Source organism: Macrobrachium nipponense, chromosome 1, assembly GCF_015104395.2.
Source record: "Macrobrachium nipponense isolate FS-2020 chromosome 1, ASM1510439v2, whole genome shotgun sequence".
Lineage (NCBI taxonomy): Eukaryota > Metazoa > Arthropoda > Malacostraca > Decapoda > Palaemonidae > Macrobrachium > Macrobrachium nipponense.
This window is the reverse complement of record NC_087200.1, coordinates 157,089,021-157,113,388: the sequence shown is the minus strand read 5'-3', so window position 1 is coordinate 157,113,388 and position 24,368 is coordinate 157,089,021. Positions and strand designations below refer to the sequence as shown.

At 39.0% G+C, this 24,368-nt stretch overlaps 1 protein-coding gene across 2 annotated transcripts in view; it reads left to right on the top strand.

The window, feature by feature from the left end:
- Positions 1 to 919: 919 nt before the first annotated feature.
- Positions 920 to 24,368, top strand: part of LOC135219780 (uncharacterized) — a 43,146-nt gene continuing 19,697 nt past the window's right edge. The window contains exons 1-3 of one of the 2 annotated variants that reach the window (XM_064256831.1): positions 920 to 1,123; positions 1,269 to 1,462; positions 13,199 to 13,267. In XM_064256831.1, coding sequence (XP_064112901.1) covers positions 1,029 to 1,123; positions 1,269 to 1,462; positions 13,199 to 13,267 — 358 coding nt within the window. In that variant the 5' untranslated portion in view covers positions 920 to 1,028. The remainder of the gene's footprint in view (positions 1,124 to 1,268; positions 1,463 to 13,198; positions 13,268 to 24,368) is intronic. The other variant, XM_064256832.1, reaches the window with a different exon arrangement.

Sequence of the window (24,368 nt, the reverse complement as noted above, 5' to 3'; positions counted from 1 at the left end):
TTATTAAATTGTCTTTGTAAAAAAAGAGTACACCTTCGAGTTCACCTCTGACATTCTCTTGCATTTATGTTTATTTATCTTTGTTTCGGGCAAGAATTTCATCATGCCAAAGAGGAAAATACAAGGAAAACATCTCGCTAACATACAGAAGAAGAAAATTCGCTGTAATAAGCGGGTTAGTGAAGGGGAGAGAGAGATTGCGTAGGAAGGAGTGCCCCTGGCTGCGATATATGAACAAAGGGATCATCATTTATGATTAAATTATGATAAATAAAATAGTTTTGGTTTATTAATACACAAAAAAGAAATATACATTCATAATAATCATTATTTATTAACATTGTCTTCATAGAAATACGAAGGAAAACTTTGAACGCCCGTATCTCAAAAACTATACTTATTGACCTTCAAATCTATCTTCTCACTTAGTTTTAAAGCTATAACATTGGAATTTCGTATATAACTCAGAAAGACATTATAGAACAATCAAATAGAGCCCTTTTTTTCAATTTTTGTTTCGGATCTTTTTTTTTTTAATAAATTTTTTTCTCCTGATTTATAGGGTTTATTTTTTTACCATATTGAAAAATTCATATCTAGCAAAAAAAATGACTTTAGAAAAAAAAAAACACTCCATTCGATTGGAGGTCTACATCAGGTCTATATATGGTAGTAATCCCAGGTCTTCATATCAAATATCAAAGGAGGAGATAGAATTTGAAAAATGGTTATTTTTGGGATAAATCGCCCTGGCGTCACAAAACCGAAGGTCAGAGGCGAAAATCATATGCGGTTATAGGAAGGCTTTTATTTTTATAAGAAATGTCTCTTCATTAAGTCTGAAATCTAAACTGAAATGATTTATATGTAGGTAATGTAATATTCACTGCATGTAATGCTGTCATGAATTTTTCAGTCGCTCATCGTCTCGAACGCAAAGTGTTGATTCGCTTCCAAGCTGTGAATCTGGAAGGTCCCAGAGATCTCATTCCCAGTCCCATGGTAGTAGGAGTGTCCGGGGATCACCAATGAGAGTTATGAATGTGAATACCGCTTCAATATTTGAATTGATGAATGTTCGGGGAATGAATCAAGAATTAGCTGCAAATATTGTAGACCACAGGTATGTAAAGTTAAATTTTTTTCCAAGAGAATGTTAAATACATGTACATAAATGCTTGATATTTTGAGAAATGGTTTTTCAAGATGGAAATACCAAATACTTTCATTGGTGTCACTCATATAAATTTAATTTCTTCTCTCACCAGAGAAAGAAAAGGACCTTTCAGAAACATAGAAGACATGATAAAAGTCCGAGGAATAAATAGCCGTGTTTTGAGTGTCCTTAGAGTATATTTAACTGTGAACGATTTAACTCCTTCCTCTCCTCCAATGAGCGATGTGCTATCAGTTGCAAGTTATAGTAAAGTATATCAGCGTACCACTGATGGAAAGATGCCAGGTAAGGTTGATCTCTTTGTATTTGCATAGTTTTATTATTGTGAAAGATAGTCAGCAGGCTCATATTCAAATAATTTTTCATGTCATTGCCTTCAGACAACACTCAACCCCTGAATGCTTAGTATATATGACTACAAATACTTGTGAAATTGTTCCTTGATCCTCTGGATTGCAGCTTAGAAGCATTATTAGAGATATGTTACTTGCTCAGTTATATTTCATGTTTTCATTGTAAAGTGACAGAGCCACTTATGAATGCTTCACCATTAATATTTGTATGCATTTGTATGAATACTGGTAATGTACCTAATGAACTCCGGTTATCTACATTAAATAAAGGAAGTGTATCCTATGCTGTGAAAATGTGTATGTGTATATGGGGGGGTGGTGGCATGTCTAAGTGTTGAAAAAGGCTGGTCTGTACAGGTTCACAATTCTTTATCTGGAACCAAAGGTGCCAGCTCTATTTTGATTTTTGGATTTTGGAACTGCAGCTTACACCAAAAATGCACAAGGCAATTTTAATTCCAAACACCAACATTTGGTAAAATTTGAAAGTTTATATATAACATCAAAAGAACACAATTACCATTTACACTTTTGTATCATTTGATTTCAAATATTACAGTTCTGTAATATGTTACTGTAAAGAGCAAAATTTCAATTATGTACATATATTTGTTGTTTTTAAGTATTTTAGCCAAGCCAGCTTCCCACAGATAAACAACTCTTATGAAGTAGTGACATGCTATTGGCTGTCATCTGCAAAGCAGCCAATCCAGGAGCAGCATTCATTTTCCTTGGTGCACATTTGCTGTACACATGGTATTGATTGGTTGATGGTATTGATTGGTTGATGGTATTGATTGGTTGAAACCTGAATCCCATATCGCAAACATGGAATTGGTTGTACTGTGCATCTCAGACTTGATGCTGTGATGCACATAGCATCACTGCATAGAAAGTCAGCATCCGTGGATGTGGTACTTAAATCACAAAACTTTGTTTTATGTATCATCAAATATCTGTGTGAATCATGCTGGAAATGGCTCCCAAAAAGTGCCTTGCTCCCTCTAAGCATTCTGGCAAAGAGCCTAAAAGGAAGGCGGTGGTCATGAAGCTCGATGAGAAGGTGAAAGTTCTCAATATGTTAAAGGAGGGCAAAAGTTTCGTTGCGGTTGGCCACGATTTCAATGTAAACAAAAGCACAGTGAGATACATATAGAAAAAAGAAAGGGTGTAAGCTTGACCTACTTTGGTACAGCTAAAATAGTGTCGACAGTGCCAGATAGAAACAATCGTGAGGATGGAATCTGCGCTGGCGTACTGGATAAAGGACTGCTGGAAAAAGAATATGTCCCTTGACTCCAACATCCTTCGTGAGAAAGCACAACTCTGTCAGCAGATATCAACAAAGGAAGGTGGCGATCTAGAGGCACAGGAAGGCGATGAAGAAGGGGAACTTCAAAGTCATGCTAGTCATGGACAATGCTGGAAGCTACCCTCGTAAATTCATGATTGCCACGTTTGTCCATCATCGACTGGTCGCTGAAGGACATAAAGAAGCAGATCCTCAATGCTTGCTGAGTAAGTTGTGGCCAGATTGCATGCATGATTATCAGTGCTTCCCTTTGGAAGAAATACAATATTCAGCCATCAATAAGGTGGTCCAGTTGGTGAGGATCCTTGGTGGTGAAGGCTTTGAAAACATCACTGAGTATGAAGTCAGCATCCTCATTGATACCCACTGTGACCCCCTGACTGACCAGGACTGGGAAGAACTGATCAAGTCTGCCAGCAAAGATGATTCACTAGATTCAGGAGAGGAGCAGGATCATGAGGCGGGGGCCCTGACTTGGAGCGCATGTCCAAAATTAGGAGAACGATGAATGATGTACAGGAGTTTGCTTCAACATGGGATCCTTGTATGAAACGCTCCCTGAAGTTTTCAAATATCCTGGATACGGCATTGGAGCCATGAAGAAGCAAAGACAGCAGCTGCCAATCACAGTGTTCATCATTTGTATGAAGGACCTCCAAAGTCACCAGAAGTAGCACCTCTTGAATCACATGAAGAAGTGCCTCTTGAATCCCCAGAGTTAGTGCTTTCCAAAGCGCCTCCTGAAGAAGGTGAAGAGGCACCCTCAGAGGAGATGTAACTCCTCTAGTTTGCTGTGCAGTCATATCTTCATCGTCATTCATCAGATTAGTGAGTATCATATTTACATATGTTGTACCAGAATGTATAAAATTTTGTTTAATGCGCTCTCTCTCTCTCTCTCTCTCTCTCTCTCTCTCTCTCTCTCTCTCTCTCTCTCTCTCTCTCTCTCTCTCTCTCTCTCTCTCTCTCTCTCTCTCTCTCTCTGATTTACGTACATACAAATGTTTTCCTGTGTAAAAAGAAAACTGGACGGCTTGAAAAGGTAACCTATGTTGAAAGCTAAAAATGGGTGCATGGCTGAATACTTATTGGGAAGCTGGATTATTTTCACATGTACGTAACTAAGTCATACAATATGTACTTACATATATTTGTAACCATAAGATGTTAATGCTTTACTTTGAAATATTATTTCAAAGATTAATATGTACACTAATAGGATACAGACAGTTTAATGTATATTTGATGTAGGATGGTATTTTTCGGAATACTATGGTGTTTGAACTTTCAATATACAGTGGTACCTCGACATACGAAAGGCTCAACTTATGAAAAACTCGAGATACGAAAGCAAATACGAAAAATTTTACAGCTCTACATACGAAAAGTTTTCAAGATACGAAAGGTTGTTGCTGTAAAGTCCCGAGATTCGCCCTTTTTCCAAGAACAATTTTAAAACTCCCGCGCCGCCAACAGAGTAAACTCGCCACCATCCTCCCGCTCTCCCATTGGTTCCTGATGCTAGTCACCCCATAAGGTCCTGCTCTCCTATTGGTCAGCATCTACCCCTTGTGCTTTAAGTATTCTATTGGTAAAAGGATGCTGTAAATTGAAAAACTTGTTCATGCAATACATTTAATGAAAAAAAAACATTAGGTAAAGATAGAATAAAGAATAGAAATGAATGGTTATTATACTGTTTGGTAGTTTCAGTAGTTGAAGAGAGATAATGAAAATTTATGGCTTACTGTGTAAAGCGATTGCTTGGCGATCGTTCGATACTCGTAAAGTGCTGGATTTAAACAGAAGTTTGGAAGTTTTTTTTTGTATGTTTATTATAGTTAATGGTTACTTAATAATTATTTGAAATGAGTACATGCAATACATTTGATAAAGAAATTGTGAATTAGATATCATAAAATATAAAATAAATCAGACTGCCACAAATACGTATTTTTTAGAATTCTTCTTCTGTTTTATTATTACGTTACGTATATGTATGTTTCATTATAGCTGTCAGTAAATCGGTATATCTCCATTAGGTCAAGATAGAATAAAGAATAGAAATGAATGGTTATTATACTGTTTGGTAGTTTCATTAGTTGAAGAGAGATACTAATGAAAATTTATGGCTTACTGTGTCCTAGGAAAAATGATTGCTTGGCGTCTCCCTCTTTTTCTTCTTCCTTGCACCTCCACCCCCATAGTATGTCTCCCAGCGTGGTCCTCATCTCTCCTCAACAGGTGTCCATACCATCTCAGCCTCCCCTCCTGCACTTTCTTTGATACTTCCACCACCTTAGTTGACCCCCTTATGTAGTCATTTCTGATCCTATCCACTCTTGTTACCCCAGACATCCACCTAAGCATTCTCATTTCTGCCACATCCATCTTCTTCTGCTCTGCTTTTCTCATGCTTGCTGTTTCCGTACCATACAGCATTGCTGTTCTTACCACCGTCTTGTGAAATTTTCCTTTTAACCTAAGCGGCACACTTTTGTCACAAAGAACTCCCGAGGCCGCTCTCCAGTTGTTCCAGCCTGCCTGTACCCGATGTTTTACTTCTTCTTCCATACTTCCTCCAGCGTTAACAAAAGATCCCAAATACTTAAAACTTACAACTCTCCTTATTTGCTCTCCACCAAGCTGGAATACTTTCTCTATCATCCCCCTCAGTGGTGGTACATATATTCTGTCTTGGATCTACTTATTCTCATTCCTCTGTCCTCCAGTACTTGTCTCCATCTTTCCAATTTCACTTCCAGATCTTCCCTGCTCTCTGCACACAGAACAATATCATCCGCATACAATATGTTCCAGGGTACTGTCTCCCTTACTTCCTCTATTATAACATCCATCACTATGTTAAAGATGAATGGGCTCAGAGCCGACCCCTGGTGTAATCCTACTCTCACCTCAAAACCTTCTGTCTCCCCAACACTGTATTATAGTTAATGATTAATTAATAATTATTTGAAATGAGTACATACTGATTATTTATACATTTTATTGGTATATTCTAAGCTTTTAGCTCTTAGGTTTAGATGTCAGAATCATAGACTAGGCTACAGTAGCAACCGCTAACATAGGCTAGGCTTATTGCTGAGGGACATATGCTGAAGTCCTTATATATGCAGTAAAAATGGGGTTGAACATTACATGCAGTTGAATATTACTCAAGTATGTACAGTATTTTGCCTTTTTGGAGTCATATTCCTTCCGTCGGATCGGCGTCGTAACCCTAGAACATGTGTTTTAGGCCTGGAAATATAATTTACTGGGGTGTTTTTGGAGGGCTTGGAACGGATTAGCCATTTTACATGTAAAATGTGGTCCAAGATATGAAAACTTCATGATACGAAGGGCGTCTCGGAACGGATTAATTTCATGTCTCGAGGTACTACTGTAGGCAGAAATAAGCATTTTTAGATGAGAGTTCTAACTATTTGCAGGTTCGAGCTATTCACCGGGGGGTGGGGCGTCTGGTACACATTTCCTGCGAGTAGGGGGGGACCACTGTATGTTTGATTTTGCCAATTTGCCTACAAAACATTTTTTAGCCTGCTCATTATTCATTTCTTAAGCCACAGCTATAACCTGCTGCGTGAATTTAGCGGCGTACTTTCATAACACCTCCATTTATTTATAGAATTACATTGAAAATAAGCAAGTTTTTAAACAAGTTGACAACTGTAATTCAACTCAGTGTGTGATAGTTACAGTAACTAACAATGGCTAAGAGCCTGTCGATTCTGTTATGTCAATCCTTGCTGTTGTCTATTGCAGTGCTTTGCATGCAGTAGCAATTGGTATTAACTGTAAGAAATAGTAATTAATTCTTACACAAGCCACAAGTTTAGTGAGCCTGGTTGAATGTAGAGGATTTGCACTTACTTCCTGAACTTTTGCTCCTAGGTCTTTTATTTAGTTAAAACTAACTTATATAAGCCTTATCAGTGAGATCTATCAAAACTGAGGCAGGCTTAGGAAGCCAAGTCTACTATAATCTAAGAATATAAAAGAAATCTGCACAATATCTATGTCCTCAAGTGTTCTACAAAAATGCATCTTTCACTATACAGTAGACCCTTGACTCACGAACGCATTGACCCACGTACAACTCGATCCCCGACCAAAATTATAGGTAAAATTTCACCCTTGACCTACGAACTAACTTTGAGATACGAACAAAAAAAAATGCGGAAAATAAAAATTCTGTTTGGGTCATGAACTAATTTTGAGACATGAACATTTGAAAAATGCTGGAAATTTCTGGAAAATAACAATTCACTTTGTTTCACAAACTAATTTTTAGACACAAACATTTGAAAAATGCGCGAAATCGCCCAGCACACGTGAGAGCGTTTGAGTTGCCATGGGAACAGCCATCCTCCAGCCGCCCACGCACGGCGTCACCCACGCATCGCTCTTTGTTTCATCATCATGTGTACAAGACGTTCGTCAATTCGCTTAGCATTTTTTGCGCTAAAACTTGTGATTTTCTTCATAATGGGCCCTAAGAAAGTGAAGAGTGGTGGTGAAAGTAAGAAAGTGAAGAGTGATGGTGAGAGAGGGTGCAAGAGGAAGATAACCATTGAAATAAAGAAAGAAATCAACTGACGAAGAGGGAGGCTGGGGAGGAAGTTACAGATGTCAGCAGTGAGTGATAAAAGCCGCATTGGAAAAGTGGAATGATGTCCAGTGCTTCCTTGAATTGTATCATCCGGACAAAATTGTTACGAACAGGATCGTGAATATGCTCAATGAAAATTTAATGAGCCATTTCAGAAAAGTTATGCAAGGAAGGAAAAGGAACAAACAGACATTGGATAAGTTTGTGATTAAACGTTCACCAAAAAAACCTAGAAGAGTTGAATCTCCGGAACGAGATCTCCCCGACCTGGATGGGGGAGGGTCTCCTTCCGCACAATAACCTCCTCCCCACCCACCACCCTCCTCTTCTCTTGTCCGTCAAGCCAGAAGTCTCGCCAGTCATAGTAAGTGTTCACTTTACAAACGTTTTTATAGGGGTTAGTTTACCATTTTAAATTATATTATTAGATATATTAAGGTTTTTACACTGACTTTTACATTATCTGTGTAAAATAAGGCAAAATATACATAATATATATTGGTTCGTAGGGGTCGAGACCAATTAATATTATTCCCATTAAACCTTATGGGGAAATTAGCTCCGAGTCACGAACAATTTGGAACACGACCAAGGTCTAGGAACGGATTGTGTTCGTGAGTCAAGGGTCTACTGTACATATATGAATGTATACAGGCAGCCCCTGCTTATTGGTGGTATTGGTTAACAGCATTTCGGTTTTATAACGCTTGGCTAACGATGTCGTTAACCAGATTTTCAGCACCAGAAATCAGTTTCTTGGCATTGATAGGCAGTTTATCAGCGTCAGTAGGGAGGTTGTCGGTAGACAGTTTATTGGCGTTAGTAAGCAATTTTTGGCACAGGTAAGCAGTTTATTGGCGCTTACACCTTTGTAAATGCCATTTATTACCATAATTATTGTGGTGCTTTTATAACAAACACAGTGAACATCGAGTGAGGATGCACACAAACACAAAGTTGTTTGTAACTGTTTTGAACAATTCCGTCTTGTGAACCATAATTGTGCAAGATAATTATCGTTCATTATTGTATTGTTATTAGTGGTAGTTTGAGAATGGCGACAAAATTTAAACAAAAGAATGGTTTTCCCTTTAGGTAAAGTCTGCATGAAAAACATTATATAGAATTGGCTTTGTTAATTTACGAAAGGAATGTATCTCTAAATAAGGTTTCGTTTGGCAGCTAAAGACAGTGATATCGGTAAAACGTGATCAGCTGTTTATTTTAAGACTGTAAAGAAAACTGGAAAGGAAATGGTGCATCATCACTCTGTTCATAATATTGTAATACAATAATACATGTAGCATGATTACAGTCAAACAAGCTCTCTCTCTCTCTCTCTCTCTCTCTCTCTCTCTCTCTCTCTCTCTCTCTCTCTCTCTCTCTCTCTCTCTCTCTCTCTCTCTCTCTCTCTCATTGACTGTAATACTAATGATACTCCTCCATCCTCCAGTAAACAATTTGGGTTTTTAGAATTCTGGATGAAGCAGATTATTGTAAACGTGTACTATTGACATAAACAACCGAACTGAGAAACCGCAGATTGCGGACGTCAATTGCTGTAAACTATCAAGTATTTATTAAGAACTTCATTAAAATTGTCAAGTTAAACCCTGCCGATTCTCAATGGTGGCTTCCATAAGTAAAAATAAAATACATTTTTGTTCATCCCTTATGCAGTGGGTTACAGCTGAGGCTGAATTAAATGAATAACGGCCAGGTAGAAGTGATGTTCGGAACTGGAGAAATTGCACCTAATGCTTATACAATTAAGTAATATGTGCACGTTTTCAACCAGACTTCGTTAATTTTTAACGATAAAAGTTATCTCCGAATTATATCTCTTTTAACAAATAATAGCAATGAAGATATTGATAATACTCGTCAAATCAGGTGAGAATTTGAGAAAGTAAACAATATCAAATGCAAATGTAACAATATGATAATAATATTACTGTAAGTGGAAACAACAAGGAAAACAACCTTTATTTAAGTCATCATTATCATAAAATATAGTTGTACTGTTTAATTTTTGTAAATAATCACTTTTCTCCAAAAAAGGTTTGTTTTGAAATTTAGAAGTCATCCTGTACTACAGATATAAGATAAGTTCTTGAAAATTTGCCATGATTTTTTTACCTCGTCTTATCTAAAGGTCATCATATACATGGAATACAGTGGTACCTCGACATACGAAAGGTTCAACTTACGAAAAACTCGAGATACGAAAGCAGATATGAAGGTTTTTTTTTGCTCTACATAGGAAAATTGTTCAAGATAAGAAAGGTTGTTGCTGTAAAGTCCCGAGATTCGCCCGGACCACCGATAACAATTTTAAAACTCACGTGCCCCCAACTTAGTAGACTCGCCACCATCCTCCTACTCTCCCATTGGTTCCTGATGCTAGTCACTGCCATAAGATCCTGCTCTCCTATTGGTCAGCATCATACATCTACATAGCAGCGTGCTTTTGCATGCTTTTTTGGCCACTCGGCGGCATCATTGGTATCGTAAGCACGCGGAATTCGTTTGTTCTATACGATTTCATTTATTAACATAAATTAGTTTGTGATTTCATGGTATGTAGTACTACTTTATCGTGTTGTGAGAGAACTTTACTACATACGTATACGTACTACATAACTTAATTACGTACAGTATATACATAGTCATGGGTCCCAAGAAAGTTGAAGTAGAAAAGAAGAGGATGCTTTCTTTGGAGACAAAGATGGAGATAATAAAAAAGTATGAAGCTGGCATGCAATTGAGTGTGATTGCCAAGGAATATGGCCGAAATCCATCAACAATAGGCACCATTCTTAAGCAGAAGGATGCCATCAAAGCAGCTACACCTTCTAAGGGCGTGACTATTTGTACAACGAGATGGAACGGCTGCTTCTTGTCTGGATAAAAGACAAAGAAATCACTGGCAATACGATAAACGAGGCGGCAATCTCCCAAAAGGGGAGCACTATTTTCGGCGATTTGATTGCCCAGGCCGAAGACGACGGAGGAGAAGGGACATCGACGCCAACCCCAGAGTTCAAGGCTTCTCATGGGTGGTTTGAAAAATTCCGTAAACGGACTGGCATCCATTCGGTGGTGCGGCATGGGGAGGCGGCCAGCTCGGACACGAAAGCGGCCGAAGCCTTTATTAAGACGTTCGACGAGATGACAATCAAGGAAGGCTACAGTTCTCAGCAAGTCTTCAACTGTGATGAGACTGGCCTTTTTTGGAAAAAAATGCCTCGTCGGACGTACATCACGCAGGAAGAGAAGAAGCTACCTGGGCATAAGCCTATGAAATGAAAGACAGGCTTACGCTCGCACTTTGTTCGAATGCCAGTGGGGATTGCAAGGTGAAGCCCCTACTTGTGTATCATTCCGAGACTCCTCGAGCCTTCAAGGTCCACAGAGTGCTAAAGGAGAAGCATCCGGTGATGTGGAGGGCTATTGTGAAAGCCTGGTTAACAAGACTTTTGTTCACTGAGTTGGTAAATCTGTGTTTTGGCCCGATAGTGAAGAAATTCTTGGAAGAGAAGTGCCTCCCTCTGAAATGTCTGCTGTTGTTGGACAATGCCCCTGCTCACCCTCCTGGCCTCGAGGAAGGATATCGTAGTGGAGTATTCTTTTTCTTCCGTCTAACACCACCCCTCTCCTCCAACCCATGGACCAGTGATATTGAACTTCAAGAAGCTGTATATTCGACATCACCGATACCACAAACCTCACCTTACGTGAATTTTGGAAGGAGCATTTCGATGTTGTGATGTGCATCCGACTCATCGATCAAGCTTGGCAGGAGGTTTCGAGGCGAACCTTAAATTCATTGTGGAAGAAACTCTGGCCTGATGCCGTATCCGCCCAAGACTTTGAGGGATTCGACGTGGGCGAAGCTGGTGCTGCAGATTCAGGAACAGTTGACGATCCTGAAACTGTTTCGCAACCAGATCTTGAGGAGATCGTTGCACACAGCAAGTCCATGGGGTTGGTCGACGAGGAGGAGGACATCAGTGACCTTCTCGAGGAGCACCAAGAGGAGCTTACGACGGATGACCTGAAGGAGTTGGAGGCCATGCAAAGTAACGTCGTTCAAGAAGAGTTCTCTTGCAGCGGCGAGGAGGAGGACAACGACCCTATGACAACGGCAGAAATTAAAGATGCTCTAGCTGCTTTTCATAAGGTCCAATCATTTGTAGAAAAGAGACACCCCGAAAAGGCTTACACAGGTCGTATGCTTATGCAGTTGATGACATTTGCCTGATTTGTTTCAGGAACATTGTGAAAAGTAGGAAGAAGCAATCTTCCTTAGAAAGTAATTTTTAAAAGAGGCCTTTAGTAGGAGTGAGCAAAAAGGAAGATCCAATTGATACTACAAAAAAAATAGAAAGTTGGAAGTGGTGAAGAAATTGAAATTTTGTATAAAAAAAATAAGTTAAAAAAGTAAAAAAAAATGTAAAAATAAAAAAAAATAAAAATTAGTTTTAAGTTTTTTGTAAATTTAAGTGTTACAGTTTTGTTAATGTGTTTCGTAAAGTTTAGTTTATGTTTCCTGGCATTTTTTAATGTGTTTTGTAAAGTTAAGTGTACGTACTATTAGAAGTTTTCTGCCGTTTGTCCTCCTCCTCTGTCGCCACTTTCGGAGATAGCCTCACTTGAAAGGTAAGGTTCCACATATTACTACATACGTACGTATGTATGTACAGTATTTCTTGTATACCATATACACTAATACACTTTATTTACAGGTAGTACATACTTATTAGTACTAGTATGTATTAAGTTAGGTATTGAATGGTCCAAATTGTTGTAGTATTTCATTGTTTATTGGTCAATTTTGCTTTATTATAAAATTTACTAGGGTGTTTTTGTAGGGCTTGGAACGGATTAGCCATTTTACATGTAAAATGCGGTTCAAGATACGAAAAGCTCATGATATGAAAGCCGCCTCGGAACGGATTAATTTCGTATGTCGAGGTACCACTGTATATGGTACATTTCTAAATCTTATTAGATTCTTTGCAAGGGATGCTATATACAATATTGTTTGAATTGGGTTGACTATTATTAACCTATTTCTCAAAATGTTATTACTGTATAGTATTTAAGAAATACTAAATTAATATAAGTACTTTTAAAATGGGTATTGCAGGAATTAAATTAGGGTGAAATGGTAAACAGAGAATATTCTTAGGTTCTGTGTTAACTCTGGCTGTATTGTAATAGTTTGTCTTTTTTGCTTTTTTCTTACAAAGTTAAAAAAATGAAGGATAACATAATGAATCTCCTGTTTTATCAATAATTTTAAAATTATCTTCCAAAAATTCAGAACTTCAAATTCTAAGAGCTCTTAAGATACATACATACTGGAAAATGTTGAAACCTTAATTTGTTTATCATGGTTCTTAAACCTATTCCCCAATAAAAATGGAGGGGGCAGTGTATTTTCTAATAGTCTTTCAACTCAATAGTATTATTAACAAACCTAACATATGTTTGCTAGAGAAATGTCAGTTTTTCAAAAGGATTTAATCCAGATTATCAATTATAGTTGGTACTTATATGGAATATAACAATGTTATTTGAACATGTTACATTCAACCAACCATCGTCAATGTACTGCTCTCTTTTAAAAGCATTTTTGCCCAAATAAAAGAAGAATTTTGTTGAGTGCTCTTTTTGAAAAATATATTACATTGAAATTGAAATTCACCCACTTACAGCCAGCTACTCGCCATGTCGTATTGTGATTAGTCAGGGGCCTTATCTTCTTGATCTTAATGACCTGAAAAGTAAGTTTTTAGGTACACATTAGTATGATCAGAAAAGTATGTTTTTCATTGTAATGCAGCAAGTTTCTCCATGCTGGCTACCTGTCTTGCATTTTGTACCATGCTGGCTACCTGTCTTGCATTTTGTATATTTGTAAAGAATGACTAGAATTTCTATCAGCAGTTTTATTTAGGCCCAAGGTAATTTTGTCATACTTCTGTAAGATTACATTTTGCTGATAATAAAACCATATGTTGGCCAAGTTATTTTTCTTTTATATATTTTTTAAAAATATTGATACTTTACCCTTGCACTTTTTTATGTAAAAAAAAAAAATTCTTGTAATCTGCTGTATGATTACAATTGGGCTGAAGGTAGTAGTAACATTTGTTGGTAGAATTCTTAGCTATTGTACGTAGTGTAAATTGTAATTTTACTATTTGATGGATGTAGCCTGTGTGATGTGATGCATTGTAAGCCTTTACTATACATACATATATTATACATTTATGCTTTATACAAGTTGGATATTTGTGAAGACAATATATTCAAGATATGTGCCCTCAGATTTTGAACTGAGAATTAATACAATCATGAAAATTACATATCAAAATTTAGAGATTGAGAGTATACCTCTCATTTATCAAAATACTGCATATTGAAACATTGTTTTTACCATTAAACAAGTTTTTCACAACCATCCTAGCAGACCAATTTGAAACTTAGCAAAGAAAGACCCAACTGCACATGCCTACTCCACTAGGTCTATGAAGCTTCACAATTCATTCTGTGCTATATTTGAACTGAAGGAGAGAGCTGGGGAGGATGGATATAAAAAATTATGGTTAATCAGTGTGCTTGTGAAAAATAAATACTTTGTTGTAAAACCATTGCTTGATATTATAACCTCATTCATTTATAATCTGTATAAGCTCAAGGGAAGAAAGTTGTAGGTACAAGACATCCAGGTGGTGTAGATGGTGGTGGAGCCGGGCATATCTGAATAATGGTTGTTTTTACATATAACTGGAGGATTAATTCATTCAAATCCTTCCCTACATAGTTGCTGCAACATTGTCCCAGCAACTACACAAAAAGATTTTATGAGTGATATCATTTAGGTAAAACTTAGCAAGAATTGGTAGAAAGCTCCGAATAAAAGGCCAAGGTGGATGAAGGACCTCAACCTATTGATCCCTGATGATATGCATATACCTGTCATAATCAATAAGTGATGTATTTCTTAGACACCAACCAAATCTGATGACTTGTGCACCAACAGATGAGGAGGAGGACAAAATGAATCAGTGCATTGGGGATAAGGTTTAAGGGGCCTCAGTGGATGTAGATCAAAGACAGGGCAGAGCAATAGCTTTTAACAATCTTAAGAAAGATCCTGACATTCCTGTAAACAAAGATGTCTCCAAGGACTGGAATAGAGGTCTCAAGAACCGTATTCATTTCACTAAGCTGGAAATTTAGTCCACTTTGCTTAGTGAAGGGCTGTGGTAAAGGATCTGCAAGGGAGTTACAAAATCCTGTAATACTATAATGGCTTCTCAATCTTAAGACTGTGCTTGATAACTGCCATGCATGATGGTGTGGGAATTTTATGTGAGGATGAAATAGGTGGAAGTGTTTCTTGTTCAGAAGATACCTCCATGTGGGAAGAAAGCTTGGAGAGTCTCAAAAGGTTAAGAAAAACATTCTGGCTTTAACCATTAGGGAGTGATAAGGGTCATCTGAGAGTTCAATAATACCAAAATTCACCAGAACCTTTCTCAGCAGTACAAAGGAGGAGGACTACCACTGCCCAAGCTAAAGGCTCTGGCTGTGAATAACAGTATAGTTTTCTTATTTTTATCTTGCTGTTCAAACTCCTTTCACTGTCTTGATTATTAAGAGAGGATACCATGGTTTGGATTGTAGTTTATATCCAAAGTTAGCAGTGGGAATTGTTGGAGTGTCTTCTACTCCTATTATTTTGAGAAATGAGAGGAAGTAGTATTATTACTCATGTTTGTACTATCTTGTACAAAAGTCTGTTCCCTTAGTCATCCAGGAGTGAACACAAATCCACTGACTATGAAACTCTGAAGCAGTTGAACAAGTAACTAATGGAAGACCCAACAGATGTTGCACTGTAAGGGCATTTGAGAACAGGATGGAGGTGCGGGAAGCAGGTATTTTTCTTGAGCATACTGTAAAGTCTCCATACTCAAATATTTTCAAGAAAGTGATCATAAAGTTTTTGTTGTTGATGTTACTGGGTTTGAGTGTAAAATGTGCAGTTAAGGAAATATCTGACATAAATATGAGAATAAAAGTGTTCATGAAGTCAGCACTCATAAATTAGTATTTCCTATAAATTATCACATCCTAACAGACATGACTGCCCACAAGATCAATACAAAACATTTCAGCAACTGTGTTTATGGTGTTCAGTTACCTCCAAGCTGCCTCTTATAAAAGAAAATTAACATTTATAGCAGCAAATTTGCACAAGTTTCACTTAACTTACATTATTGAGGTAGCAACCACAAACTGCTGCTGGTGCATCCTCTATATGTAAACACTCATAGAACTGTTATATTTATTTAGTTATATTACATGGTTGGGCCAACATCCATAGTGAAGGTGGGCGATATGGGTGATGACAACCGAATGCCAGTTTTTAGACACTTACAAATTATGGCTGTAAGTAATTTATTTGAAATACTAACACAAAATTAAAGATTCAGATACACCAATGTAACAAATTCATATTCAGTAAAAAGATAGAAAGAAAGAATAATAAAAACATTAATACAGTCAAGATTCGTGGATTCACCTATTCGCAATATCTACCCATTATTCACAGGAAATTCACCTATTTGCTGGTTTTTCTGACTAAATATTTCCTAATTAGAGTATTTTGATGTTATTTTCATGACTAAATAAATTTTTATGATACAATGATGATTTGCTATTTTTCAAATATTAATATTGATTAATACTGTATTAGTAAGTTTAATAAGATTAAATGATATCAAATAATAAAAGAAATAATTTAATTTCTCTCTCTCTCTCTCTCTCTCTCTCTCTCTCTCTCTCTTACAGAGAAGAGATATGTGTATTTTGCATGATAAATGATTTACTAATTTTCAAATATTAATATTAATGTAAACAACAGTAATATCAATTCATTAAATAAAATACTGTAGTGAATTAGTAAGATTCTAGTTTATAAATTAAAAAATTATGTAAGAGTGAAGGTTAATCCATTGTACCCCTCATCTTCCTTTTTAGATCCAGGAACGAAGCTGAGGTCCAGAGCTGTCAAATATGTCAAATAATGTGACAGAAGGGGGAGTGTGTTGCCAACCTAACTGTTCATGTAATCTCTCCCTCTTCTTCTCGCTCTCTCTCTCTCTCTCTCTCTCTATCTCCTCTATCTCTCTCTCTCTCTCCTCTCTCTCTCTTATTACTGAGACGACGAGGAATTTTTTTATATGGGTGCACTTAGTATGTATGTAATATGTTTACTATTAATGTTTTATGATGATAACTACAATTACCAAATTCATATGTGATAGTATTTTAAAGAAATACAATAATATTTCCATATGAGTCTTTTAAATAAGAATAATTCTCTCCTCTCTCTCTTCTTCTCTCTCTCTCTCTCTCTCTCTCCTCTCTCTCTCTCTGCTCTCTCTCTCTCTCTCTTTTGCCCCACCAACACCCAACAAGATAATGTTATGTCATAAGTGGTTAACTCTCTCCCTGTTTTGGCTGGAAAGTGTTAGTAGGTGCATGTATAACTGGCCTGTTCCAGCTAGTAAAACCAAACCAGGCTCGGAACGTTAATAGTCTAATACGGGTGAGGAATATTCTTTTATTGTCCAAAGTCTGGTACTGCACGGTGAAAAACCTGAAAAAATACAAAAGAGGAAACAAAATTGGCAATGGAATTTACAAAGTGCAAAATTGCAATTACTCAAACTGACAAAGCATTACAAAACTGCAAATCATGGGAATGCTGAATCTCAATGCAAAATGAGATACAACCTTATTGACTGACACATCAAAAGAACTTTCACAGACAAACTTACAGGGTGTTAGTCCTTGCCACAGGAATGGCTTCAAACCTCTTACACACTAGGCACAGTTCTTAAGCAAAACAATGCTAAGAAATTGTGGTTTCACATCACACAACAAACATTATCCCTTCATGAAAAACTGTAAGAGTCCCTCACACCAGTTCATGCGATTGCGCCAAGACAAAATGTAAACAAAACAAAATTGAAAGGGGCAAATACAAAACATCACACATCAAGGTATCAAACAACATGAGCCCAAAACAGCATAGATACAGCACAGTATGTATATATCTTTAATTAAGGATACTGCTACATTTTATGATAAAATAATGATTTTCAGTACTAATTTTCAAATTATATTAAGTTTAATGAGATTAAATAAAACAGAGTTTAGTGTGTGCCCAGTAGTCAAGCGTACTGATTCTTCTGAGCGCTCATCGAAGCCCAGGCATCCATTAGCACCAGCACTTACTTCATCTGCTTGTTCAGGTGCTACTTTGACAGTTACTGGACCCCTTTAGCTCAGGCTCCCACATCCAAACAGTGTTTGGATGTCAATTTTAGGCTTTGTTTCTCAAAATTCCCTTGTTTCTAAGTTTCTAAAAGCAGTAGAGGCTAATTTGTCACCAGTTTGTTTCAGCAGAAGAATAAAGTCAAATCTGGATGTGGCTTTGCCTCCAACTGTGTATGCTTCCCTTCTTCATTTCATTTTGAAGAACTCTCCAACCTTCCAAATGAGTAGTTTATCCTCGGATACACTTGAACTACCTAATATGGTGCTGTCTACTTCATAAGACTGCTGGTTAATGTATAAAAGAGAGCAAGAGAAGGCTGCCTTCTGTTTCCCGTTCCCTCGGTACCTTAATTGAAAGGAAGGAGACCTTTCCTATTATGGTCGACTGGTAGAAAACCCCCTCTCTGGCCACATTTGCCTCATTCTTGGGGGACTTTTCAGGTCTTACTGACCCTCCACACAGGTCTGTTTTTCTTGACCATCAAAGTAAATTTTTTTTCAGTGAGTTGGATCATTCTAAGAAATCTCTTCAAGGTGTTTGAAGTGATCAGCTTTTTGGATTGTGTGGTAGGTGCCCTAGCAAAGAAGAGCCAAGATCCTCTGTCTATGACAGCTGATCTTTCTGCAGATTTCTTTGCTATTGACCTTTATTTTCTTGTTAATGGTACAGGAGCAATTAGGGGGTGGCCCCTCCCTGGAGTTGGCATCCACCTTTACTATGGGTGCACTTAGGAAGCATGAATTTTGGTGTTCCTTTACTTTTAAAGGGGTATCTTCAGTGCCGAAGTCAGCGCTTTTTTTCCCATTAGTTCATGATTTCCTTTTTCCACTAGCAGTGGTTAGTGGTATCGCTTCTGAGTTGCAAAGGAAGGCAACTCAGGACTCATTGGCGCAATCTTCGAAACTTTTTATTTAGGTTTCGACTCTTGAGTGCTAAAGCCTCACCCCAGTACAGCAGTTACCCTCCAATGCTTTCAAGAAATCGACATCCAAACCTCCTTCTAAAAAGTTAAGGTTTTTTCCTTTTCCAGCAGTAGGAGATGCTGACTCCTACTGTTGGAAAAGAGGAAGGGATCAAGTCTCCTGGAACCTGGATGTATGTTTGTGTTCCTTGCATGTTCCTCTGTTTTTCTCTTCTCATTTCCCTTGCTCGGAAGACACCCTTACGAGTATCTCTGGGTTTGACTAGGACCTTCGACTGAGATCCAGCTTCCTCTTTGGCTTTCAGGCACACTATATCCCTTACTTCCATTCTGTATCGTCCTGCTGGAAGTATAATTGTCCTCTGCATTTCACTTTCTTAAGTAGTGAAACCAGAATTCCTAGCTATCCTGGCATCCAACTCACCTAGAGCCAGCTAAAAAGTCTGGCTCCCAGAGTTAGGGCTTTATAGCACCTTGTTCTTCTAGCTTGTCTGATGCCCAGTTCGCCTGGTGACAGCTACAATTTGGCGTAATCTTCTGTCTGACACCAGCTATGGAGCCTTGTGCCTTGGGCTTGTTTGGTATTCAGCTCACTTAGCACCCTGTTCATTTGGCACCTGGCATCATCTCTTGCGCTGAGCTCCCACTAGTTCCCACTAGCACCCACCAGTCCTGAGCTCATAGCTCAACTGGTGTACAGAGCTTCTGGCACCATCTACAGGACACGAAACCACAGATAGATTCTCCAGAGCATCCAAAATATCTCTCTACAACGTCTGGGGTAGGGAAGAATAGGGAGGGGTCCCTGTCTATTTGAAAAAAGGGTTTTTGGCCAATTGTTATAAATTAATATTCTATATAATATATAATATATATATCTATATAGTATTATAAATATACTATATAATATATATATTATTATTTCTATATAATACTAATAAGGGATTTTGACGAAGGAAAAAATCTATTTCTGGGAGTTGGCTTGGCTAGTTGTCGGCCTGTTGAAATATCCTTAAAGTTCAATTTATTTCTAGGTAAATAATCCTAATAGTTACCAGAAGAAAAAAAAATAAAAATCAAGAAAAATGTCCAGTTAAACTTGACTCGCTCACTCTATAAAAAGAAGTTGTCGGTTATGGTTAACCGGGGTAACGGGGGCGAGTGAGAACACTTACACCGAGCCACTGTTTACCAATTAGCACCTTCCATCACAAAACCCTCCCCACCTGAGAGAGCTGATACCAAAGGGTTGATGCTGTCCGCTACACTACTTACTACTACTGACGCCAAGCGGAGAGCAGGCGCCTCTAGGGGCCGCATCCTTTATAAAAACAAAAAAAAAAAATGATCATCGTTGTTCCATGCAGGGTGGGTAAGGAAAAAAAAAAGAGGGTGGGTGGGTTTCCACAGGGCGACCCCACGAGCCAATCACCCAGAAATAGATTTTTCCTTTGTTGTCAAAATCCCTTTTCTGGGCTCACTAGTGGGTCGGCCTGTGAAAATTAGTACCAGAAAGAAACAGGGACAAGATTGGTAATTGAAGGGTCAAAAACAAAATGGAAACAAAACTGTTAAAAGGATTGGTATATAATTATAAGTGAATCAAAGAAACCAATTAAACTACTATATCAACCATAAGGTACTTAAAATTAGCTTAAATTAAATAACTTGGCGTAGTACAGAATAGTACTAATGGTAATCAATAACATATATAAAGATTGCACTAAAACAAATTAAATTGGTATTTACAAAATATTACAAAAAACACATTGGTTGTTCTACCCTCAGCATTAAAAATAAGGGTTAGAGACACTGAAGCATATTTGTATACTGCATTAAAGTGTGGGTGCCCCTAGGCAAAAAAAATAAGGGGCAGTCCACCAATAGGATGCCATAGCGGCTAAGGCGCTAAGAGTACCACGAAGAGCATAGCAGTAGGGTGAGGCATGTTGGCAAGGTAGGTAGAAAGGAGACCTGGATCTTATACTACAACTACTGTGCAGAATCAGGGAAACTATTTTTCCCACTGCTACTGCTGAAAATTTTAATGATTCCAAGGACTTCAGGTAATGACGTTTAAAGACTGTCTGTGATTTCCATCCAGTATACTTTTTAAGATCCTCAAAATTCATATGTTGGAAATAATTAATTGAAGTAGCTACTGCCCTGATATCTGTGCTTTTGGAATGATTCAGGGTTGGCTTGTTTATTGAAGTAAAGGATCTGTTGTCTGATTCCTTTAAACTGATAAGGTTCCACTTTTTCTCTCATAAAAAGAGGACCTGAGGATCTAGAGGATGTACGAGATAGAAAGGCTCTTAAAGTTAATACTGGGGCAAAGGGAAAGGATCTTGCGGAAGTGGGATGACTTTCCAAGGGGCCCACCTTGCAAGAGGATCCTCATTTTTAGCTAAAAAGCTGCGATCCGGAGAAAGTAGAACTTCTCCTGAGGGGAGAAAATCTACATGACCCAGCATCCCTGGATAGAGCGACAGTCTGAAATTCTGGCCCTGAGGCCAGACTTAATAAAAATAACGTCTTTCTAAGTAGTATATGAATGTGCAAGACGAGTTGTCAGTATCTGAGGCTAGTTTGAGGACGTCATTTAAGAACCATGAAACTGAAGTAGGCCTTTCAGAAGGTCTAAGTCTAGCACAGGCTTTGGGAATAGACGTAAAGTAAGATTCTGTTAGGTCTATTTGGAAACCCAACTGAAAGATTTTCTTTAAAGCCGATTTATTAGTAGTAATGGTGCTAGCTGCTAAGCCTTTTTCAAACAAGGATCTGAAAAAGGATATAGCTAAATTAACTGTCATGGTTGTAGTGTTTGATTCTTTCAGGAAGGATGCTAACTTTTTGACAGCTGAGTCATATTGCCTAATAGTTGATTCCCTTTTATCTGATTCCAGAAAAAGGATGTTTTTGTGGATCAATGTTGGCATCTTTTTTCGCCGCAAACTTCATGAAGTCCATAAAGTTAGGGTCTGAAGAATTCCTGAGGAAGCGAACACAGTCCTCATTTGTACTGGTTGCGACAGCTTGGGGTTGGGAATCCGTTGAGGCCGGAGACCCAACTCCAGCAGCAGAGGATACCAGTTGCTCTTTGGCCAGTCTGGAGCAATCAGGGCTACTAGACCTTTGAAAGTCTAATCTCAGCTTGCTCAGAACTTTCAAAAAGAAGATTCACTGGAGGAAATACATAGATTTTCTTCCATTGATTCCAGTCTATCGACAGGGCGTCCGTGGCATAAGCCAGAGGGTCCAGGTTGGGGGGGGGGCCACATAGCAAGGGAGCTTGTGGTTCGCTTGTGAGGCGAATAGATCTACTTGGAGACCTGGTACTCTCTGGCATATCCACTGGAACGACCTGTCGTCTAGAGACCATTCTGACTCCAGAGGGACTGACCGGGAAAATGCGTCCGCTATAACGTTTCTTACCCCTGCCAAGTGGGTGGCAGAAAGATGACCATTTGTGCTTGTTTGCTAGAGCAAAAGATGGCTATCATGACATGATCACGTGTTTGATTTTGGACCTCCTCTGTTGATGCAGTGTACTACTACTGCACTGTCCAAAAACAATAATCTTAGGTGAGACTTCTTTGGGGGGAGGAGTCTCTTCAAGGTAAGAAACACCGCCATTGCTTCCAGCACATTTATGTGGAGCTGGCGGAACTGGGCGGACCAAGTCCCCTGAACTTGCCTGAATTGAGAGTATCCTCCCCAACCGGACAGGGAGGCGTCCGTGTGAATGGTTAACGCCGGAGGAGGATATTGAAGGCATACTTAACTTGGCAAGATTCTTCACTTTTGTCCCATGGACGGAGCTGGTTGCGAAGGATTTGTGGAATCACTGACAACTTGTCTCGAGACTGGCGTTTGCTCTTGAACGCCAAACTCGATTTATATCTTTCAGTCTTGCTTTCAAAAGGATGTCCGTCACTGAGGCAAACTGAAGGGAACCTAGGATTCTTTCCTGGTTTCTCCTTGAAGCTTGTTTGTTTTTGAGAAATTGCCTCACTGACTTGGCTATTTCTTTCCTTTTGACCACTGGAATTGACAGATTGTGGGAGGATAAATCCCATTGGATTCCTAGCCACTGAAAACGAGTCTCCGGAGTGAATCTGGATTTCGTTTTGTTTATCTGGAACCCAGATGTTCCAGGAATTGAACTACCTTCTTTGTGGCTTTGAGGACATTCCTCGACCAGTTGGTGCCCAGATCAACCAATCGTCGAGGTATACGCTACTACCATTATCCCTTGCGATCTCAATTGCTGGACTACTACTTCCGCTATTTTCGTGAATACCCTGGGGGCTACATTCAGTCCGAAGGGCATCACTTTGAAAGAGAACGTCTGATTTCCTAGTTTGAAGCCTAGGAATGGACGGAAGTGTCTGGCTATAGGGATATGATAGTATGCGTCTGTAAGATCGATAGAGGTGGTCAGCATTTTGAACTTGTCGCAACGAATGAAAGAGTTTAGCTTTGACAAGTCTAAGATTACCCTTCTTTTTGTTGAGCCTTTCTTTGGCACGCTGAACAAGCGTCCTTGAAATTTTAGATGCTTGACTCTCGCAATAGCTCCTTTCTGAAGGAGTTCCTCCGCATAATCTGTCAACTCCTTTGATGGTATCTGATAGAATGATTTGTTTGGTGGGGGATCTTTGATCCAACTCCAACCCAATCCTTTGGACACAATGCTCTGTGCCCATTTGCTGAACCCCCACCTGTGACGGAAGAGGAACAGCCTCCCTCCTACCTGGGGAGCCTCACTGCTGTTGAGCGGGTTGACCTCCGCACCCTCCTCTGAAGTGCTTGCCTCTTGCAGCTCTTCCTGCACCTCGCTGACGAAAGTGACCTCTCGCCCTGCTTCCCCTAGAGAACCTGTTAAAGGTTGGGAATGCTTGGCTCTCATACATCGAGTTGAAAGACGGCGAGACGGTGTGGGGATGATGAGGTCGAGGGCTGATTTTGAGAAGGACAACAGGAGGATGGGTTGACTCTGCTTCGACGTCGAGGGCTGCCCCTGTTGAGTAACTGGGACAGCCTGGACGAAGTGTTGCTGCTGCTGCTGCTTCTGGTATGGCTGGAACCTTCTACCAGTCTTCTTTAGTTTCTTACCAGAAGCGGGCGGGTTTCTCTTGCTTCCTTTTGGATGAGATACCCCATCTGGTTCTAAGGCTCTGGTTAGCCTAGCAGGCCTCGTGATGTACCTCATTCACAGAAGCTTTCTGGGAAGAGGTCCGCACCCCACATGCTGGAAGCAAGAAGCCTATTAGGTTCATGCCTAATAGTGGCTTCTTGCAACACATGCTTTCGACAATTCCGTTCTGGCCGTTGAAAAAGTCGAAAGCATCAGCTTGCACTGACTGAAGCTGAGGACTAGCCAGGATCTTTGAAGAGTGGTCGCGGCTACGAAAGGGTAGCCATCTCCGTGATGATGAGGGAGTTAAGTGACCTCCCAAATCTAGTACGGGCATCAAATTCTGCCTGAATAAGGCTATCAGGCAGTCTAGGGAGCTTCTCACCGAACTGGTCCATAGCACAGTCCGGCTTCAGCTTCCCCACTGTGAAAGTGGCTGGCAAGTTCTCCCACAGTTCTCCG